General features: G+C 41.6%; 1 protein-coding gene across 5 annotated transcripts in view; it reads left to right on the top strand.

The window, feature by feature from the left end:
* The first annotated feature begins 2,715 nt into the window (after nucleotides 1–2,715).
* The window catches only part of LOC306850113 (intraflagellar transport protein 43 homolog A-like), a 34,715-nt gene continuing 18,479 nt past the window's right edge, over nucleotides 2,716–18,951 (top strand). For 3 of the 5 annotated variants that reach the window (XM_079385563.1, XM_079385559.1, XM_079385561.1), the window contains exons 1-2: nucleotides 2,722–2,786; nucleotides 3,462–3,566. In XM_079385563.1, coding sequence (XP_079241689.1) covers nucleotides 2,742–2,786; nucleotides 3,462–3,566 — 150 coding nt within the window. In that variant the 5' untranslated portion in view covers nucleotides 2,722–2,741. Of the gene's footprint in view, nucleotides 2,787–3,270; nucleotides 3,567–18,951 lie in introns of all 5 variants that reach the window. The other 2 variants (XM_079385562.1, XM_079385560.1) reach the window with 2 other exon arrangements.

Genomic DNA, 18,951 nt, shown 5'->3' with positions numbered 1-18,951 from the left:
GTTAAAATAGCAAGATTTTCTGCTATTTATACTACTTTATACTTTATACTACTCGCAAAATAGTGGCAATTATCTGCACTTCAGTATTGTATTACATTATAAAACAGTATGCAATAATAACATATTGAGTGTAAATTTTTAATAATTTTAGTTCAAATTATTAAATGGATGCCATAAAGCCCTCCCGACACCTACCCTAACCCTACCCGATACTTTTTTTTCAACTTTTTGGTTATTTCTTGAATTTTTATTGACAATAAATGCTTCTACGATGTGATTTGATATTTGAAAAGGGAGAAAAAAAGGCAAAAGGCGAGATCGAAACCTTGTCAATCGCGTCAAAAAGCATGCACTTTACCATCTGCGCCACTGGAACTCACGATTAAAAATCTGTTTTAAGCCTATCACACGTTGGTGGGCGGAGTTAGTGTAAATAGTCTCTGCCAGAAGGTAGGCCATTTGCACTAAGTGTTATCAATGAACATTATCATTGACAGAATTAAAGCACTCTCAAAAACTCCCATTAATCACTGAAGTTGTGAAATTAATATCTTGCTTACATCGTACGCACTTCTGCACTTAGTTGTTTCTGATAAGAGAAATCAGCAGATTATAAAATAATACTTTATAATCATAAGAAGGGATGAGCCATTATTCTGAACTTACCCCGGGACCTTTGGCTCAAATGACCCCACTCCTAGCATCTTAACAAACATGTATCATCCAGAAGTTTAGAGCAAGCATCATATTATAACCTCCTAAAGCACAAACATGCATGATATTTCTTCAGATCTGTCTGTAATTGTTCAGACACAAGAAGCATGAGTCCTTGAACATGAATAAATCACTTTGAACGGCAAAAAACCTAAATAGTCACCAAGGATTTCATAGGCCTTTCTTCATCACAGGGGGAGTAAAATGGTTAAATCTTCAAATATGTGTGTGGTCATATCAACAATTTTGTTTAAGGTTGTCTAGAAAAACATTGGCTCAACCTCCCGCAGGCTCATATCCCCCCGCTCCCCCCTGAAGTTATATGCTCATACGCTGAGATGTGAAGGACAGTCAGTGTCTTCATTATAATCATATTTGTACACTCAGTGGCGTTTCAATTTCAAGTCATTCGTAATTATATTAATGTAAAGAGCATAGTTTCGATATTAAGCAGATCTTTATTTTGAGCATTGTAACCATCAGTTTACCGTTTCAAATGCAACTGAGCAAAGAAACTTTTTCTCCTTGTAAGATCTGGTCTTCATTCAGAATTCACTGTCCATGACATACTTCAGTTTGCATGAAGTAACCGATGTCACATTACAGAGGGAACGTGCATATCAACATTTCTATATATGGCAAGATCCAAGTGGCTTACATCAACATGCACAGGCAATGTCCTAAACAATATAAGACCCCCAGATTACTGGCACACAACCAACTATCCCTTAAAAAACAAAAATACGAGTGGATGTCAGAGGCCTCAATAACCGTTCCTGTCCCACGGACGAGCACAGAAAACACACACGTTACATCACATTACATCTGAGCTGTGCTTTTGCTTTCCATTTATACTTATATTGCTATAGGATGCGTATATGACCTTGAGTAAATAAAATAAACTTCAGGACTACTTGAAGTGTTTAAAGAAAGAAAGAAAGAAAATTCCTCAAGCTTCAAACAAAGTTCATATGAAAAAGATTAAAAACAAACAAACAGACTTTTATTTTGGTATTTTGGACTTTTTACTTTTTTGGTGCTAAAAGTAGCCTACTTGTACACATGTATTATGATCTGGGTAAGTGTGGTATATAGGGGACAAACAGACAAAGTCTGACCAAATTTAACCACTGAACACTGAAGTAGGCTAAACATAAAGAAAAGAGGCACAATAAAGATGATTTCGAGCATTATTTCTTATCATTCTAGGTTCATATATCTCTCTAACTGTGTCCATACACGGTTTATATATACAGAATTGCTGGAAGACTGCATGCATCTTTAAAACCATCATTAATACTCTCCATTGTGTCTGTGTATGGATGTCACCTAAAATCATCAACGTACATATATTAGATCAGGTAAAACTCTTGATTATTGTTATTCTCTGAAAACATGTGGTGATACTGTGGCTCTTAAATATATTATGACACGAAATTCTTGCCATATTCATATAATATGATATTTATGATAATCCAATGTGCTTTAAAAAATAGTATATTATCATGGCACAGGCCTAAAACAGTGTATAACCACTGATCAATATAATTCTCTATTATAGACCAGTGGACACAAACTCTGGGTAACATTACAAATCAAATACAAATCGCTCATTTGGATGCGACTGATGCAATTCGCCTTGGATTTATTTATTTATTTTTTTAATTGCAAGTATAAACAATTAACTTCAACAATTAAATATAACATTGGATTACATCATGAATACAGAAATAATATAGGAAGACAATAAAGAAAAAAAATAAATAAAGAAAAAATAAATATATAAAAAAAAGTACAGAGGCAGTAAATCAAAAATTACGTAACATTCAGCATATCATTATACAGTTTTACAAATTTGACACTTTTTTTGTGTTAATGTTTTTTAGTGTTATAATTAGGTAGTTAAAGATGTTGAACAAAATTTACATTTATGAATATAATATTTTCCCAACAAAATGAATTCGCCCTGGATATGACGAGGGTCAGCTGCTGCGTGACGTCACTTCCGGGACGCGGTTCCGTTAGAAATGGACGACAGTCTTCGGCTGGCAGACGGTGGATTTACTAAAAATGTGAGTTGAATACCTATTAAACTGAGATTATTTTCGAGATTCGTGCATCACCGTAAATCAGTCAGACATGTCCTGCAGATCACCCGACTATAATAAACAGAAATAACACGATCTAGTGCTGTTTATATGCGGAGGGAACACGTGATCTGTGTTTATCCCGCACTCGTGTTGCCATAGCAACAGTCATGGACCACGCTAATAAACATTCAAAGCCAACGCTAATTATTAATATATGCATATGCTTACCTCAGAAATAAAGGCAGTACAGCAAATACTACCATTATGTGTCAATACTTTGCGTTTAAAATAATAAATCACACTTGTTTTGCATTACAGTGATGTAAATGTGGAACACACACTTATTTATCTAACACACATACTTAATCTACATCTCGATTATATACATAATATACCTGTACATACAACTGTCTATTTCTATATTGTTATTCCTTATTTACTTGCTCTTCTTGTCATCCTGTCGCAGAAGCTTCTGTCACTAAAACTACTTCCTCGTAAACATACCTGCAGTAAAGCTCATTCTGCTTCTGATAAATGTGGCAGTGCTCCTGACATCTGGAGGTTGTTCTAAAACGAGCTTCATGTCTGATTAGTTTGGGATGGGAGTATGATCAGCGTATGTTGCCAGGTGTTCACTGATGATATGATGCTGGTTAGGTTGCCAGATCAGGCAGAAGAGCTCGTCAGGCTGCTGAGATGATGAGCGCTGAAGAAGACTCTCGTCAGAGGAAATCATCTTCATCGGTCAGTAACGCAGCAGAGGTCAGTATGCATCTGAACTGAAGAACATGCTCCTGTCGTTTAAACAGACCCCTGTATTTCTAAACACCATCAGGTGACCGTACGAATGTGGTGAATGACAGAATATGAACAGCTTTGATACTCGTCTGCTTTACCAGTCCATGCAGTAAGAAGTCGCTTATACAGCAGATTATCACATGAGACGCGTTTATGATAAATAATAATAAATGTGCTCCATGCGTGTATGAATACTGGGGATGGAACAATATATTGCATCACAATATTTTACAATACAAAATGCAAAAATATGTATCATGGATAGTTCATACAAAAATTTAAGTTTGTTGTTCACATATGTGACCAAAACCAGACATAAGGGTAAAGTTTTCAAAATTGTTATGATCGGACAATATTTGAGATACAACTATTTGAAAATCTGGAATCTGAGGGAGCAAAAAAATCTAAATATTATGACAATCACCTTTAAAGTTGTTCAAATGAAGTTCTTAGCAATGCATATTACTAATCAAAAATGAAGTTTTGATATATTTACGGTAGGAAATTTACAAAATATCTTCATGTAACATGATCTTTACTTAATATCCTAATGATTTTTGGCATAAAAGAGAAATGGATAATTTTGACCCATACAATGTATTTTTGGCTATTTCTACAAATATACCCTTAAGACTGCTTTTGTGCTGCAGGGACACATATATAAACCATGATTAACACACAAACACAAAGAGCTCGTTCAATATTGTAAATCCAGAAAGAAGCTCGCACATTTGAGCTTCCATGTATATTAATTATTAATAAAATACATTATTTAATAAAATATAACATTTATAACTAGTTAAATGTATGTAGGGGACAGGGACATAGTGCAAGCATATTTGTGTAACATAATTCTGGCTATTTAGTTAAACAGAATAATTAATTTTTCTATTCTGGTTAATGAACTATACATTTGGTGAATGTTTATCATATGTCTTACAAGTAACAATATAAAAAACCCTTACCATTTAAACTTTTTTTGTTTAGAGTATTGTGAGAGTATGGTATTGTAAGATCATGAATCATGACATGAGTGTATTGAACACAATGGTCTGTATTTTCTTTTTCTTTTTTTGTTTATGTTTTGTTACCATGTAGGGCTGTATTTTTTTTCCAATAGGGAAATCAGTTTTGTTGTACTGCTCAATAATATGCAAAATAACCTTAAATCTAACATTGAAAATATCATGATGGTTGCCTGAAAAAAAAAAAAAAAAAAAAAACTGTGATATGATGATTTTCCATGTATATATTGTCAATTTTGAAGGTCTTAATACATGTCTAATTAAGTGTGCGTGCAGTGAAAAGCCTGTTCTCAAGGCGAGTAAGGCAGTATTAAGGTCGTGAGCGCTGGTTTATTCTGGTGTGTGCTATTTTAAGGAGCTTTCACTCAGTCAACTCTCTCCCTTACACATTAACTAAGGATTGTTTGAGGCATATTTGCTGAGGTCTTGCAGCGTTACTGCAGGGCATCGGCATCCATGGCATGCCATCTTTGGTTTGTCCCCAAGAGCGCTGAGAGCCGTACATGAATTCTGCTCGGAATTCTTGCTATGTTTTTTTTTTTTCTGTAAACTTTCCAAATTAGGCTGCGTTTTCTGATGTAAAACCAGGATTCTCAAGTCCCCTGTGACCTCGCATCTACATGAAATACATTTTTCTGGCATGAAGAGTGACAGGCCTGTTTTCCATGTCTTGATGGTCAGTGTTTCATTTGGCTCCTTCTTTAAATATGTATGTTTTATGTTCTTAAAGCGGACACATCTGAGCATCCAGACATTTTCACAACATTGATCCTCATGCTAAATACTGGGACTATTCACTCTTTGATCACCGATCATTGATTTTTAATAACATATACACAGCAGTTCTTTCTGGTCCTTGAATCTGAAATATGTGGTTTGTTAATAAAGATGATGTCTATTTGAACATTTATTTTGAGGTTTTTGGAGATGTGAGCTCCTTCTGGATCTTCTGGAATTTACCGCTGACTCTGATGGCTCTTTAGTGGTTTATCATGAGATATCATTCGTTTTGGGTAAATCTAATGGCCAGTCTTTGGTCTCAATAATCTATTATTTGTTCCAGAGCTAACAGTTTTCAAAGAGCAAAATCTCATCAAGTTATATTTTATAGCCTAACTTTAATGTTGTATATCTGAGTGCCTTCTTTGTACTTTTGACTGAGCTTGTTTACTGAAGATGCAGGACAACCAGCTAGCAGTGCATTACAATAGTCCAGTCTAGAGGTCATGAATGCATGAACTAGCTTTTCTGCATCAGAAACAGTTAGCATGTTTTGAAGCTTGGCAATGTTTCTAAGATGGAAGAATGCTGTTTTTGTAACATGGGAAATATGATTTTCAAAAGGACAAGTTGCTGTCTAATATAACACCCATTTTTTTGACTTTAGAGGACGTAACAGTGCATCCGTCTAGTTGCAAATTGTAATCCAAGAGATTCTGTGTACTGTTTTTTGGTCCAATAAGTAATATCTCTGTCTTATCTGAATTTAATAGGAGGAAATTATTGGTAATCTAATTGTAACAACGTTCGTAGGTCGGGAAGAAGGAGGCGGGAACCGGCAAACATTCAACGATTTAATAATCAAAATAAACAAACGTAAAAGTACAGCGGCAGCCCCTCACGGACGACTGCCGCACACAAAATACAAACTAAAATCCAGGCCTGGTCCTCTCTCGTCTTCCACTGTCGTCACTCCTCCTTTTATCCTTCCGGAGCTCCTCCGTGGGACTCGAGACCGGTGAGTGTCGCAGGTGTCGCTCATTATCATTAACTCCACCGGCCTCGCTCCGTTCCCACGGCTCTCGGCCCCGCCCCACTCACCACACTAATCTTTTATATTTTTTACACAATCTATTAGCTTAGATAGTTTAGAAGTTTCATCTGGTCTTGTTGAGATATATAGTTGAGTATCATCAGCATAACAATGAAAACTAATCCCGTATTTTCTAATAATATTACCAAGAGGCAACATGTATATTGAAAATAGCAGAGGACCTAGGACAGATCCTTGTGGTACTCCATACTTTACTGGTGATAATTGAGATGACTCCCCATTTAAATGAACAAAGTGGTAGCGATCGGACAGGTAGGATCTAAACCATCTTAAAGCCTGCCCTTGAGTACCAGTATAGTTTTGTAATCGATCTATGAGTATATTATGGTCTATAGTGTCGAACGCAGCACTAAGATCAAGTAATACTAGCAATGAGATGCAGCCTTGGTCTGAAGCAAGAAGCAAGTCATTTGTAATTTTAACAAGTGCAGTTTCTGTGCTATGGTGAAGCCTGAAACCTGATTGAAATTCTTCATAGAGATAATTTTTTTTGCAAGTAGGAGCACAATTGAGCAGACACAACTTTTTCTAAAATTTTAGACATAAACGGAAGATTTGAAATGGGTCTGTAATTTGCCAGTTCATTAGAATCTAGTTGTGGTTTCTTAATAAGAGGCTTAATAACCGCCAGCTTGAATGGTTTTGGGACGTGACCTAAATATAACGATGAGTTAATAATATTGAGAAGCGTTTTTTCTGCTACGGGTAACAACTCTTTCAGTAGTTTAATGGGTACAGGATCTAATAAACACGTTGTTGGTTTAGATGCACTGATAAGTTTATTCAGATCTTCCTGTCTTATAGTTGTAAAGCACTGCAGTTTTTCTTTGGGTGCGATGAATGAAGCTGAAATACTAGACGCAGTAGAATCTACATTTGTTATTGTATTTCTGATGTTATCTATTTGATCAGTAAATAAATTCATAAAGTGATTACTGTTAAACTGTGAGGGAATATTTAGATCGGGTGGCGTGTGTTTACCATGTACCATGGCACAGTACGTTTTTCTCGAACCTTTTTCAATTTGAGGGGGGCAACAGCTTCTAATGTATTAGAGAAGACAGTGCCCATGTTGCTAGTCAGTTCGTCTAGTTCATGTGTATTTATGGGTACACAGAGCAGTTGAGATAAATCAGGCAGGTTATTTGTGAATCTGTCTTTGGTGGCTGGAACAATAGTTCTGCCCGGACGATAACGCAGAGCCATATAATTAATATCAGTAATACGCAGCATGCACGATACAAGGAAATGATCAGTAACATCATCACTTTGAGGTACGATATCTATATCGGTAAGATCAATTCCATGCGATATAATTAAATCTAGCGTATGATTAAAACGATGAGTGGGCCCGGTGACATTTTGCTTGACTCCAAAAGAGTTTATTAGGTCAGTAAACGCAAGTCCTAACGCATAATTTGTATTATCAACGTGAATGTTAAAATCTCCGACAATTAGCAGTTTATCAACATTAACCAACAGATCTGAGAGGAAATCTGCATATTCTTTTAGGAAATCTGTATATGGCCCTGGCGGTCTATACACAGTAGCCAGAGCAAGAGATAGGAGAGATTTCTTTTGCATATCTAACAGTGTAACATTAAGCAGAAGTATTTTGAATGAGTTAAACCTCCTGTATCCTGTTTTCTGAGTAACATTGAGAATATCACTATATATTGTTGCAACACCGCCGCCACGACCAGTCTGACGGGGCTCATGTTTATAACAGTAGCTTGGTGGAGTAGACTCATTTAGACCAAAATATTCATTTGGTTTAAGCCAGGTTTCAGTCAGGCAGAGTACATCAAAATTATTATCTGTGATCATTTCATTTACAATAACTGCTTTGGGTGCGAGTGATCTAATGTTTAGGAGCCCAAGTTTTAAAAATTGTTTTTTTTTTTCATTTATTTTGCGTTTTTCTGGTTTAATCACGATCAGATTTTTTCTAGATCCTGCATTAAATTTATATTTTGACCTCGCTATTCGGGGAACAGACACAGTCTGTATAGATTGGACAACGCAAGTACTTCTATCATTTAAGTGGGTAGAACAAGAGTCATCATAGTAGTTATTTGAGAATTGGCTTACAAGTCAGATGGAGCGTAGCGTCCTGGAGATGTTGTCCGACAGGAGTTCTGCTCCGACTCTGCTGGGGTGCAGGCCATCAGCACGGAAAAGCCTAGGACGCTCCCAGAAAATATTCAAATTATTAACAAAGAGCAGTTTCTGTTCTTTACACCATGACAATAACCATTCGTTTAAAGCAAACAGTCTACTGAACCTTTCGCTTCCTCGTCGATACGTGGGAAGCGGTCCTGACACGATGATCATCATCACAGGCGATGTGCTGCGTACCGTCTCGATCAGGCTCCTGAAGTCCTTCTTCAGTGACTCCGTCTGCCGCAGCTTGGTGTCGTTAACCCCCGTGTGCAGCACGACAGCACAAATGCTCTCATCGCCCTTCAGGATCGCGGGTATCTGTGCAGAAACATAGAGAACACGAGCACCGGGGAAACAGTGAGTGTGCACCTTACCTTCAGCTAACGTAGCATGGACGTGCCGGACGATGGAGTCTCCGACGTTCACAGCGTCGCGTTCCGTCTCGTGGAGGGGAGCGAAGCGGTTCCGGGTGGAGATATCGAAGACCGGAGGCGGCGAAGGAGGAGAGGTTGTCGCCCGGGGCTTGGCTCGCATCTTCCGCTGATGGTACACCCAGTGTCCGTGGCGTCCCGGCGCCGGAGTGAAGAACATCTGGGAAGATCGCGTCCTGGGTGCACAGGGTCTGTGCAGGGAAACACGGAGAATGCCGAATACAGCTCGAACGTGTCCTCACCAGCACTCAAAGGTAGACACAAATCCGCCATTTAAGCAAGTAAGAGTGAAACAATGGTAATGTGTGTGAATAGAGTAATAGCAATCTAAGCAAGATTAGCGGCAGCCACGCTGCCGATGCTAACGGCTATAAGCTAATAGCAGACACGAGAAATCAAAATAAAACTAGTGATAACAAGGCGTTATCAAATTATTATGGTGTGGTCAGTGTGAGGTGACGTGACAGTTTCAATATGCCAAAGTGCTGCAGAGTTGCAGCCTCAGTATCAGCTTGGCAATTTCATTGCTGCGTTATTCGACAATCAAAAAGCTTTTGATAACTTTTTGTCAGCATAGTCTGATATTCTGATGTCTCATAGTCAGATGATCTGAGTAAAATTTGTTGAAAATCAGACCAAAGATCTAAGAGGAGTTCGAAAAGAAAAACTAAGTGGAGGATGGGCCGGACGACTGATTATGGCAAAATTGATATCGATATTCTTGGCATGATCCATAGAATCTATGACCAGCCAAAAATCATCAAAAGCTGTTAGCATTTTTTTATATTTCATTATTATTTTTGACCACAAGTTGGCACTTGCCCTAAACTTTTTGAGTACCTTTAGGGCATGGAGCTGAGTTTCGTAGTGATCTGTCAGTGTGTTCATAAAACATGCAATTTTTTGACCAAATTCAAAATGGCAGACGTCCAAAATGTCCGACATGGGAAAATTGGGTAGCGTTCATACGGTGTGCTGCTTTGAATCTAAATAGATCAGTCTTGTGATTTTTTTTTTTTTTTTTTTTGCCCAAAGTCTTCAGAAGTTATAAGCAAAAATAGCCATTTTTCATTTCTCCTCGTCATTTCAGGAATCAGAGGAAAAAAATTATTTTATTTGTAGCCCATATGGTTTAAAAGTGATCTACCCAGCACTTCCTCTTCAGTACAGGAGACTTGTATGTGATTTTTTTCCAAGTGACATGATGGGACACTCTTCTGTCATCATTCACTTCCTTCGTTCTCTCTGAACCGCTTTCCATGAGTTACACGAAACAACATGTTCACTCATAGCATCTTATTTGAGGCGGTATGCGCCGCATCCCAACCCCCCGCAGCTGCCTCTGAGCCCTGACATCAGGATTTACAAATGGCCCTGCTGAAGGAACCCAGGAACAGAAGTTTTATTTGCTCTGCTGTTTTTTTTAATGTTGAAAGTAACTGAATTCCTGCAGGCCTCTGTCTCATTTTGCAGACCCAATTTGGTAATGAGAAATGCATCTTTTTTCAAGTGCATTTGTGGGTTGCCCACCCTTGTTGTGCCCCGAGGAATTCTGTCATTTTAAAGCTCACAGAACCACCGCCATAACCCAATTGACTATTTTCAGAATGAAAGAATGAGAGGGAGATGGGTGGGTTTTTTCCCCTGTGAAGCTATTTTGGGTCATGTATGGCCAGAGCAGTTCCCACACTTACATACCACTCAGACCCCTTCAGCGCTCTCCCAGGGTCCTACACTCGTTTTATTTAGTCACAAAATCTAACTACATTATCTATATTAATCATATTACCTATATTGTATTACAGCTTATTATATAAAGTTGGGTATATATTAGGGATGGGCATTTCAAGCAAAAGTAATATTCGAAAATCGCTGGGAATTATTCGATTATTATTAGATTATTTGAAAATTGCACCCCTTCCCTCTATGCATGCACGCACGTCACGTTATAGTGTTGCACACCCATAAACAGAGAGAGAGAGAGAGAGACCATTCACACGTTTAATCTGCATGATAACAAACTGTTCAATTTATTTAAAGATAGGCTATCTTAACTCAAGCCATATAATGATTGTAACATGCTGAAACGTATTAATATAATAAATGTAACAGAATGGCAGCACATATTAACATAGCAATCCATACATTAGCATAAATCAACTGCTCTTAAGGTATTAAACTGCTCAAAAAATATATTCCAATACTTTCTCTCGCAATTATATTGTTGGGTAATTACTGTATATTAACTGCAGGCATCAGTGAGCTGTTATTAATATGAGGGGCATTGAAAACGCTTTTGAATATGCGTGCGCGCGTTTTACTTTCACTTTGGAGATTCACAATCACATGTTTATACTACGGAGCGACAGTACTTGCCACATAGTTTACAAAATTAGATGTTTGTCAGTGGTGTTCAGGATCTGCAAATCATTCGCCATCGTCCTACTCTGTTGCTGGTAAGTGAAACTGCATGTGCTCTAATATAACAGGCTATCGCTAGCATGTGGCTAACCATATGTCCCTTTAGTGGCTCCATAGAAAGCGTTATTTGTTTCCCGTGGCTTTCCCAGTACGGATTCAGCACACCTCTAACCCAGTCGGGGATATTTGTGGTCCGCACAGAACTCTTATTTGACATCGTTCTTATTTGCAAGTCTACAGTGTATGCATGAGAGAGTGTGTTCTTCTGTTGTGTTTGACAGCTTTTAGGTGCGTTATTGTCAACGCTTACCTCTGCTTACATCACCACCGCATCAGCACCGAAAACATGGGGAATTTTTAGACATATAATCGCACAACCTATTCGATATTCTAGGTATATATCAATTTCAAATTCAAATTTTATTTGTCACATACATATACATACATAGTACGGCATGTAGTGAAATGTATTGTACGACTGTCCAACAAATTGTCCAACAAAATTAAGAAAAACCAAGTTTACAAAAATACAAATAGAAAAAGTACATAAACTAGCAATAAAATAAAATAAAAATAGATATGAGAATAAAAATAGATATGAAGAATAAAAATAGAATATGATTCTATATAGATTCTATACAAAGTAAAGTGTATGTCAGTGATAAAGTGTCCGTGTGCTGTGCAGTGCAGTAAAGTGTATAAGTGAGTAAAAGGAATACTAAAGACAAAAGACAAATGGTATGTAAGTCCCACTCATTTATCCTTACGTGACCTTCTACAAATTAGTGCAGATTGTAAACAATTTGGTGGGATTATGCCTCTTGGTGGCGCTATAATTGAACAAAACATGAAATTGCCATTGACTATAATGGAGTTTTATGATATTAAATGCTATATTTTACGAATGCATTGGTGTACGATTACGAAATTTTATATGTAACATGGAGACCACGACCTGAAAGTACTCAAAATGTTTTCAGACAGTGCCACCTTGTGGTCAAAAGTTATAATGAAATGTCAAATAAATGCTAATATCTTTCTGTGAATTTTGCCTATTGTAATGAGACTGGTATTAATAGATTCCTTGGGTCACGCTGAGAACAGTGATACCAATGTTGCCATATTCAGCCAAACTTCCTCTCTGCTCTTTTAATTTTCTTTAAAAACCTACTTTTTCAAACTCTTCCTAGACCGTTGGTCCGATTTTCACCAAAATCGAATCATATCATCTTCAGACCATGCTGACAAAAAGTTATGGATTTCGTGCTGATAGACAAAACTGTTTTCACATACCACGACAACAAATTTGAGGCATGATACAAAAATGACACTTGAGGCCATATCTCTGCAATGCTTTGGCATATTGACACCAAACTTGGTGTGTGCCATTGTCACCTCACACAGAACACACCACATCGATTTGATGATGTGCCACCTGTTGGTCAAAAGTGAAAAGTCATTCAATCATATTACTAGTAGTTTTAAATGATTTTTCAGCCATTTGGACTACAATAATCTTAAAATGGCTTCAGTTACTCATTTCTGCAGTTGGTCTGATTCTCCATGCTATGCTTAGCTGGTTTTCACATACCAAAACAACAAATTTGAGGCATAATGCCAAAATGACACTTGAGGCCATATCTCTGCAATGCTTTGGCATATTGACACCACATTTTGTGTGTGCCATGGTCACCTCACACAGAACACACCACATCGATTTGATGATGGTGCCACCTGTTGGTCAAAAGTGAAAAGTCATTCAATCATATTACTAGTAGTTTTAAATTATTTTTCATCCATTTGGACTACAATAATCTTAAAATGGCTTCAATTACTCATTTCTGCAGTTGGTCTGATGCTCCGTGCTATGCTTAGCTGATGTGCTTGGCCCCGTCATTGCTGCTTGCAGCTATATTTTTATTTTAATATCAGTTTGATTATTTTGATGGTACTCTTCAGACAGCTGTTGTTAAGTAACTCTGCAACTACATGTCAACTAGCAGTCATGAGACTATTAGTAGTATGTCTGATAAATATGCTAACACTTTGATTTTGATGGTTCCCCAACAGACAAACTGACTATAAATAACTTTGCAAGTACTTCAACATTCTACCAACCCTAACCTTAACCTAAGCCTACTAATACTCTAATGAGAGTTAGTTGACATGTAGTTGCAAAGTTGCTTATAGTTAATGGACTAAGGGGACATCAAAATAAAATGTAACCTAACATATAAACATTGCATTTTTTTCAGTTGAAATGATTAACTAGCTCACATCAAAATGAATATTAGCCTCACAGGGAACACTCAAACAACACTCCACACCTAACCACTCACAAGATGTACTGTAGTAAGATACTATGCAGATCATAAATAATGTCAAGATATATAGTCCCATTATCAATGTAACAGTAGATTTAATATGGTGTTCACGGTGTTATAAATATTCATAATCTTAAAAGTTATAAGCACAAGTGCGTAAGCATTATAATGTATTATAATTGTTATGATTATTTATAAGACAATATAACATATTATAAGGTTTTTATAATGCATTATGCATTCATTATAATGCCTTAAGAATACCCTTATAATGTATTTAAAATATGGGCTTCATTGAAAGAATAACCGTATTTTTTTTTTTACATTTTGGACTGCACTGTTTTATAAAGTATAAATGTCTTAAACATTTGTAAATAGATACCTGTTTTTATACAGTCTATAGCCCGATTCGGACGGTAATTGTTTCTCAGGGGGACGTAAGTGATTTTCACCATATACAGGGGGTTATAGAACCTGGCAAATGTGGACGGCGAGGCCCAGCCGGCCGCCGCACAAATGTTTGCCATGGACACACCACTAGACCATGCCCAAGAAGAGGCGACGCCTCTAGTGGAATGGGCTCTCACTCCAATGGGGCTCTGGAGGCCCAGGGAGGAGTATGCTAGTGCGATTAGCGTCAACTAACCATCGAGATATTCTGTGCTTTGTGACCGGAGACCCCTTGGTGCGGCCGCCAAAGCAGATAAAGAGTTGTTCCGTCTGCCTAAGGGAACGCTCGATTTACATTCTCAATGCCCTGACCGGGCAGAGAAGGTTGAACTCTCGGTCCTCCTCAGAAGAGGGGAGCGCAGAGAGCATAATAACCTGGGCTCTAAACGGAGTGTAGAGCACCTTAGGGACATAGCCGTGTTTTGGTTTTAGGACGACTTTAGAGTCGTTAGGCCCAAACTCAAGACAGGCAGGGTTCATAGAGAGAGCCTGCAAGTCACCTACTCGCTTCACCGATGCTAGCGCTAGTAGCAGAGCGGTCTTGAGCGACGGTGTTTTTAAGCTTGCAGATTGTAGTGGCTGAAAAGGAGGGCCCTTCAGGGCTCTCAGGACCGTGGGCAGGTCCCATGCAGGGACTGTGAGGGGTCGGGGCGGATGGAGCCTCCTAGATCCCCTCAGGAAACGGACAACCAGGTTGTTCCGGCCCATCGACTATCCAGCTATAGAAGCGTGAGAAGCTGCTATAGCTGCCACGTAGACTCTGAGCGTGGAAGGGGCGCGGCCCTTATCCAACAGCTCCTGTAGATATGACAATATCACTGATATGTCACATGTTGTCGGGTCCTCACCGCGGGCTTGACACCAGGTGGAGAAAACCGACCACTTAGAGGCGTAGAGGCGTCTCGTGGACGGGGCTCTAGCCTGTTCAAAGGTATTCAGGACATTCTCAGGGAGATTTATTCAGTCCCATCGAGTGCCCATAGATGGAGGTCCCACAGCTCGGGCTGGGGGTGCCAGATCGTTCTGTTCGCCTGAGAGAGGAGGTCTCGCCTCAGGGGAATGGGCCACGGTGCCGCTATTAGCAGCTGAGATAACTTCGGGATCCAAAGCTGGTTCTTCCAAAGTGGGGCCACTAGAAGCACTTTGTGCTTGCATTCCCTGATTCGCCTGATTACCTGAGGAATCAGAGCAATCGGGGGAAAAGCGTATAGAAGGAGGTTGGGCCATTCGTGGGCCAACGCGTCCTCGCTCTTCGAAAAGTAAATCTGGCAGTGAGAGTTGTCTTTGGAGGCGAAGAGGTCGACCTCTGCCCTGCCAAAGATCTGCCAGATTTCCTGAACCGTCTGTGGGTGGAGCATCCATTCCTCTGAGGGCACGTTGTTCCGAGAGTGCATGTCTGCTCCTTGGTTCAGCACGCCGGGCACATGAGCTGCTTTCAGTGAACGCAGGTTGAGATATGCCCATACTAAGAGGCGCTCTGCCATCTCGAAAAGGCTTTTCGAGGTGAGCCCGCCCTGGCGATTTATGTATGACACCACCGTCATGTTATCCGAGCGGACTAGTACGTGGTGTCCCTTCAGGACTGGCAGGAAGAACTGAAGAGCTCGACATACTGCCGTCATTTCGAGGCAGTTGATGTGCATCTGTCCTTCTGCGTTCGTCCAGGAGCCGAAGGTCAGTTTGCCATTGCACAGAGCCCCCAACATGTGTTGGAGGCGTCTGTTGTAACAACCTTCCTTCTGTAAACCAAACCCATTGTCACGCCTTGTTCGAACCATCGCAGGTTCTTCCAGGGGGCCAGGGCTGACACGCAGACCCGGTTCACCCTGACGCGAATGCGTCCATGACGCCACGCATGAGGCGGAATTAGAGGTTTCAGCCAGTACTGAAGGGGTCTCATCTTGAGAAGGCCCAACCGAAAAACTGGCGATGCAGAGGCCATGAGGCCCAGCATCCTTTGAAACGATTTGAGTGGGTAGGAGGCTCCAATCTTGAAGGAAGCCGCAAGCTGCCGTATGGCCAGAATGCGATCTGGTGCGACTTTTGCCGTCATGCGGGCGGAGTCGAAAACCATCCCCAGGAACGAAGTTCGTTGGCTGGGGGACAGGGAGCTCTTGGCTAAATTGATCCTGAGTCCCAAGTTCTCCAAGTGACTGAGGAGGAGGGACATGTGGGCTACCAGCTCTGCCTCCGACTGCGCCAGAACGAGCCAGTCGTCGAGGTAATTCAGGACACGGATTCCCATCTGTCTCAGAGGGGAGAGAGCCGTGTCTATGCACTTCGTAAAAGTGCGGGGAGCTAGAGCCCAGCCCAAAGGGCAGGACCGTGTATTGATAAGCCACTCCCTCGAAGGCGAATCTCAAGAATCGTCTGTGATGGGGGGGCTATCTGTATGTGAAAGTAAGCGTCTTTCAGATCCAGCGAAAAGAACCAGTCCTCTGGGCGAATTTGCGAGAGGATCTGTCTCAATGTAGTCATTCTGAACGGCTGTCTCATGAGGGCGCGGTTCAGGCGTCTGCGATCGAGGATGGGCCGGAGGCCACCATCCTTTTTGGGGACGAGGAAGTAACGGCTTTAGAAGCCTGACTCGCTCTGAGCTGGGGGAATTATTTCTATAGCTCCTTTCACCAGCAAATTCTCTACCTCGGCTCGCAGAACGTGAGCGTTGCTGCTCCGCACTAAGGTGGAGACCCTGCCGCTGTACCGCGGGGGTCTTTGAGCGAATTGAAGTGTATAACCACCTTCTATAATCCCTAGAACCCACTGTGACACTCTGGGGATGGCCTGCCAGGCCTCGGCCCGTGTGGCAAGGGGTTGGATTAGTTCGGGTGGTGAGTCGCCTTGTGGGAACTCGACACACTCTGTAATTGGAAGAGGAAATTTGCTCTCTTTTTGAAAATGTTTGTTTTTTATTTTTCTCGCTATAACAGCGGCTGTATGTGGAGGCACTTTTGGAAAGGGCCTGTGATTCACAACAGGTTTTGAAACAAACAGTTTTGCCTTGGCACCCAGAACTGAACGGGGTGCCTGAAGGCATAACAGAGGGCGTTTTGGGGTTGGTCCAGCCTCTGCGAGACCTTGCCCCCTCCTCTTCTTTCCTATCGGATCAGGACAATGCCGGAGGCACAGGGTCCAAGCTCAGCTTGGGCCTGGGTCCCTGACGTTTTGGATAGGGGTAGCGTTTGGCCGAGCGGGAGCGCTGCCGAGGCTCAGGCTTCTTTGTAGGCTGAGCGGGCGACAAACTCGTCCATGGTCCGGAGGAGTTTGGCTTGAAAGACCTGGAGTACAGCCATGGAGTGAAGAACTGAGGCGGCCTGCCCGGCGGAGGAGTATGCTCGTCCGGCGAGGGCGGAAGTCGTCCTGCAAGGCTTGGAGGGATGATCAGCCTTAAATCTTTGCCCACCCTCCGCCATCGGATGGAAAGCAAAGGTGCGCAGCCACAGCTTTGTCAAGAGGGGGTAACCTCTCGTAGCCCTTCTCTTCGGCGCCGTCCACTGAGGAGAGAGCAGAAGAAGAGTTAGAGCAGAGTCGGGCCGAATACGGAGCACGCCACGACTTCGTAAGTTCGTCGTGGACCTCTGGAAAAAACGGAGAAGTTTGCTGACAAGGGGCCATGCGGTGCCCCGGCAGGAACCATTTGTCCAGACGACTACGAGTGGGCTCCTCCGGCGTAGACCACTCCAAACCCAGCTCGTCAAGGAGGGGGCTGGGTTAATGGTAGAGCCCGATATATCCTCCGCGTCCGACGCTATTAGAGACATGCTGTCATCTAATAGCTCGTCCTCAACAGCACCGAACAAGATCACGTCACTCGCACCAACCGAGGGACGCTGATCCGCGTGCTCGAAGAGGACCGGGGAATCCTCTCTGCATAGCGGGAGCGAGGCATGCGGGGTCTGAGCCGGCGTGAGCTTGCTCGCCGCTGAGCGTTTAAGCCCTTTTACCCCGCCGTTTTTTCCCCACAGGTCCTTGGGGAGAAGAAAACGGGAGGGCACGAGGGGCGGAGTCGCTGTCTGAAAAGAAAGCGATCCGAGCGCGCAGAGTCACGAGACTCATGTTCATGCAATATGAACATTCCATCTCGCTCAGAGCGGCTTCTGCGTGGGATTTACCCAAGCAGGAAACACACTCTGAGTGGTCGTCGGCATCGTGCAGAGAAAGTCTGCACGAGACGCACTGACGGCGCGGCATTTGCAACAACGCCGCGATTGCTCTTTTAGAAGAAATTTGCTCTCCTTGAAGGCTCGCCGGATGGCAGCAGGGGACGAGCTGGCGTCTGCTTTGATCGCTGAAGCGGCTCGACGAAGCGGGCTGGATCAGCGAAGAGCAGGAAAAAAGGCAGCCTTCCAATCTGCAGCAAGGCGTTTCAACGGCGAGCGTCTGGAGTCCTGGATCAGCGAAGAAGTCGTCGCTGAAGGAGAATTGATCTGTTTTCCTATGGCGAAGCACCCGCTTATATAGCCAGATGACCCCGCCCCTTTTGGCGGGCTCTGGCGGGCTTTGCCGCCATAGGCTCGTGCAGTACTGCTGACGAGCCATTGGTTCGTTTTTTTATTACTGCACGAACCAATGGCCGTGCAGTCACACTGCGTGATTGAAAAAGTCTTCAGTCCTCGGAGAAAAAGGAGTTTTCCCCATAGCGTCTAGCGACGCAGTACGAGTGAAGTATCGACAGGGAATCAGCATTTAATCCCCTTTTGA

Source organism: Barbus barbus (assembly GCF_936440315.1).
Source record: "Barbus barbus genome assembly, chromosome: 30".
In the NCBI taxonomy this organism is placed as follows: Eukaryota; Metazoa; Chordata; class Actinopteri; order Cypriniformes; family Cyprinidae; genus Barbus; species Barbus barbus.
The sequence above is the reverse complement of the archived record's forward strand: the minus strand, read 5'-3'. Positions and strand labels throughout refer to the sequence as shown.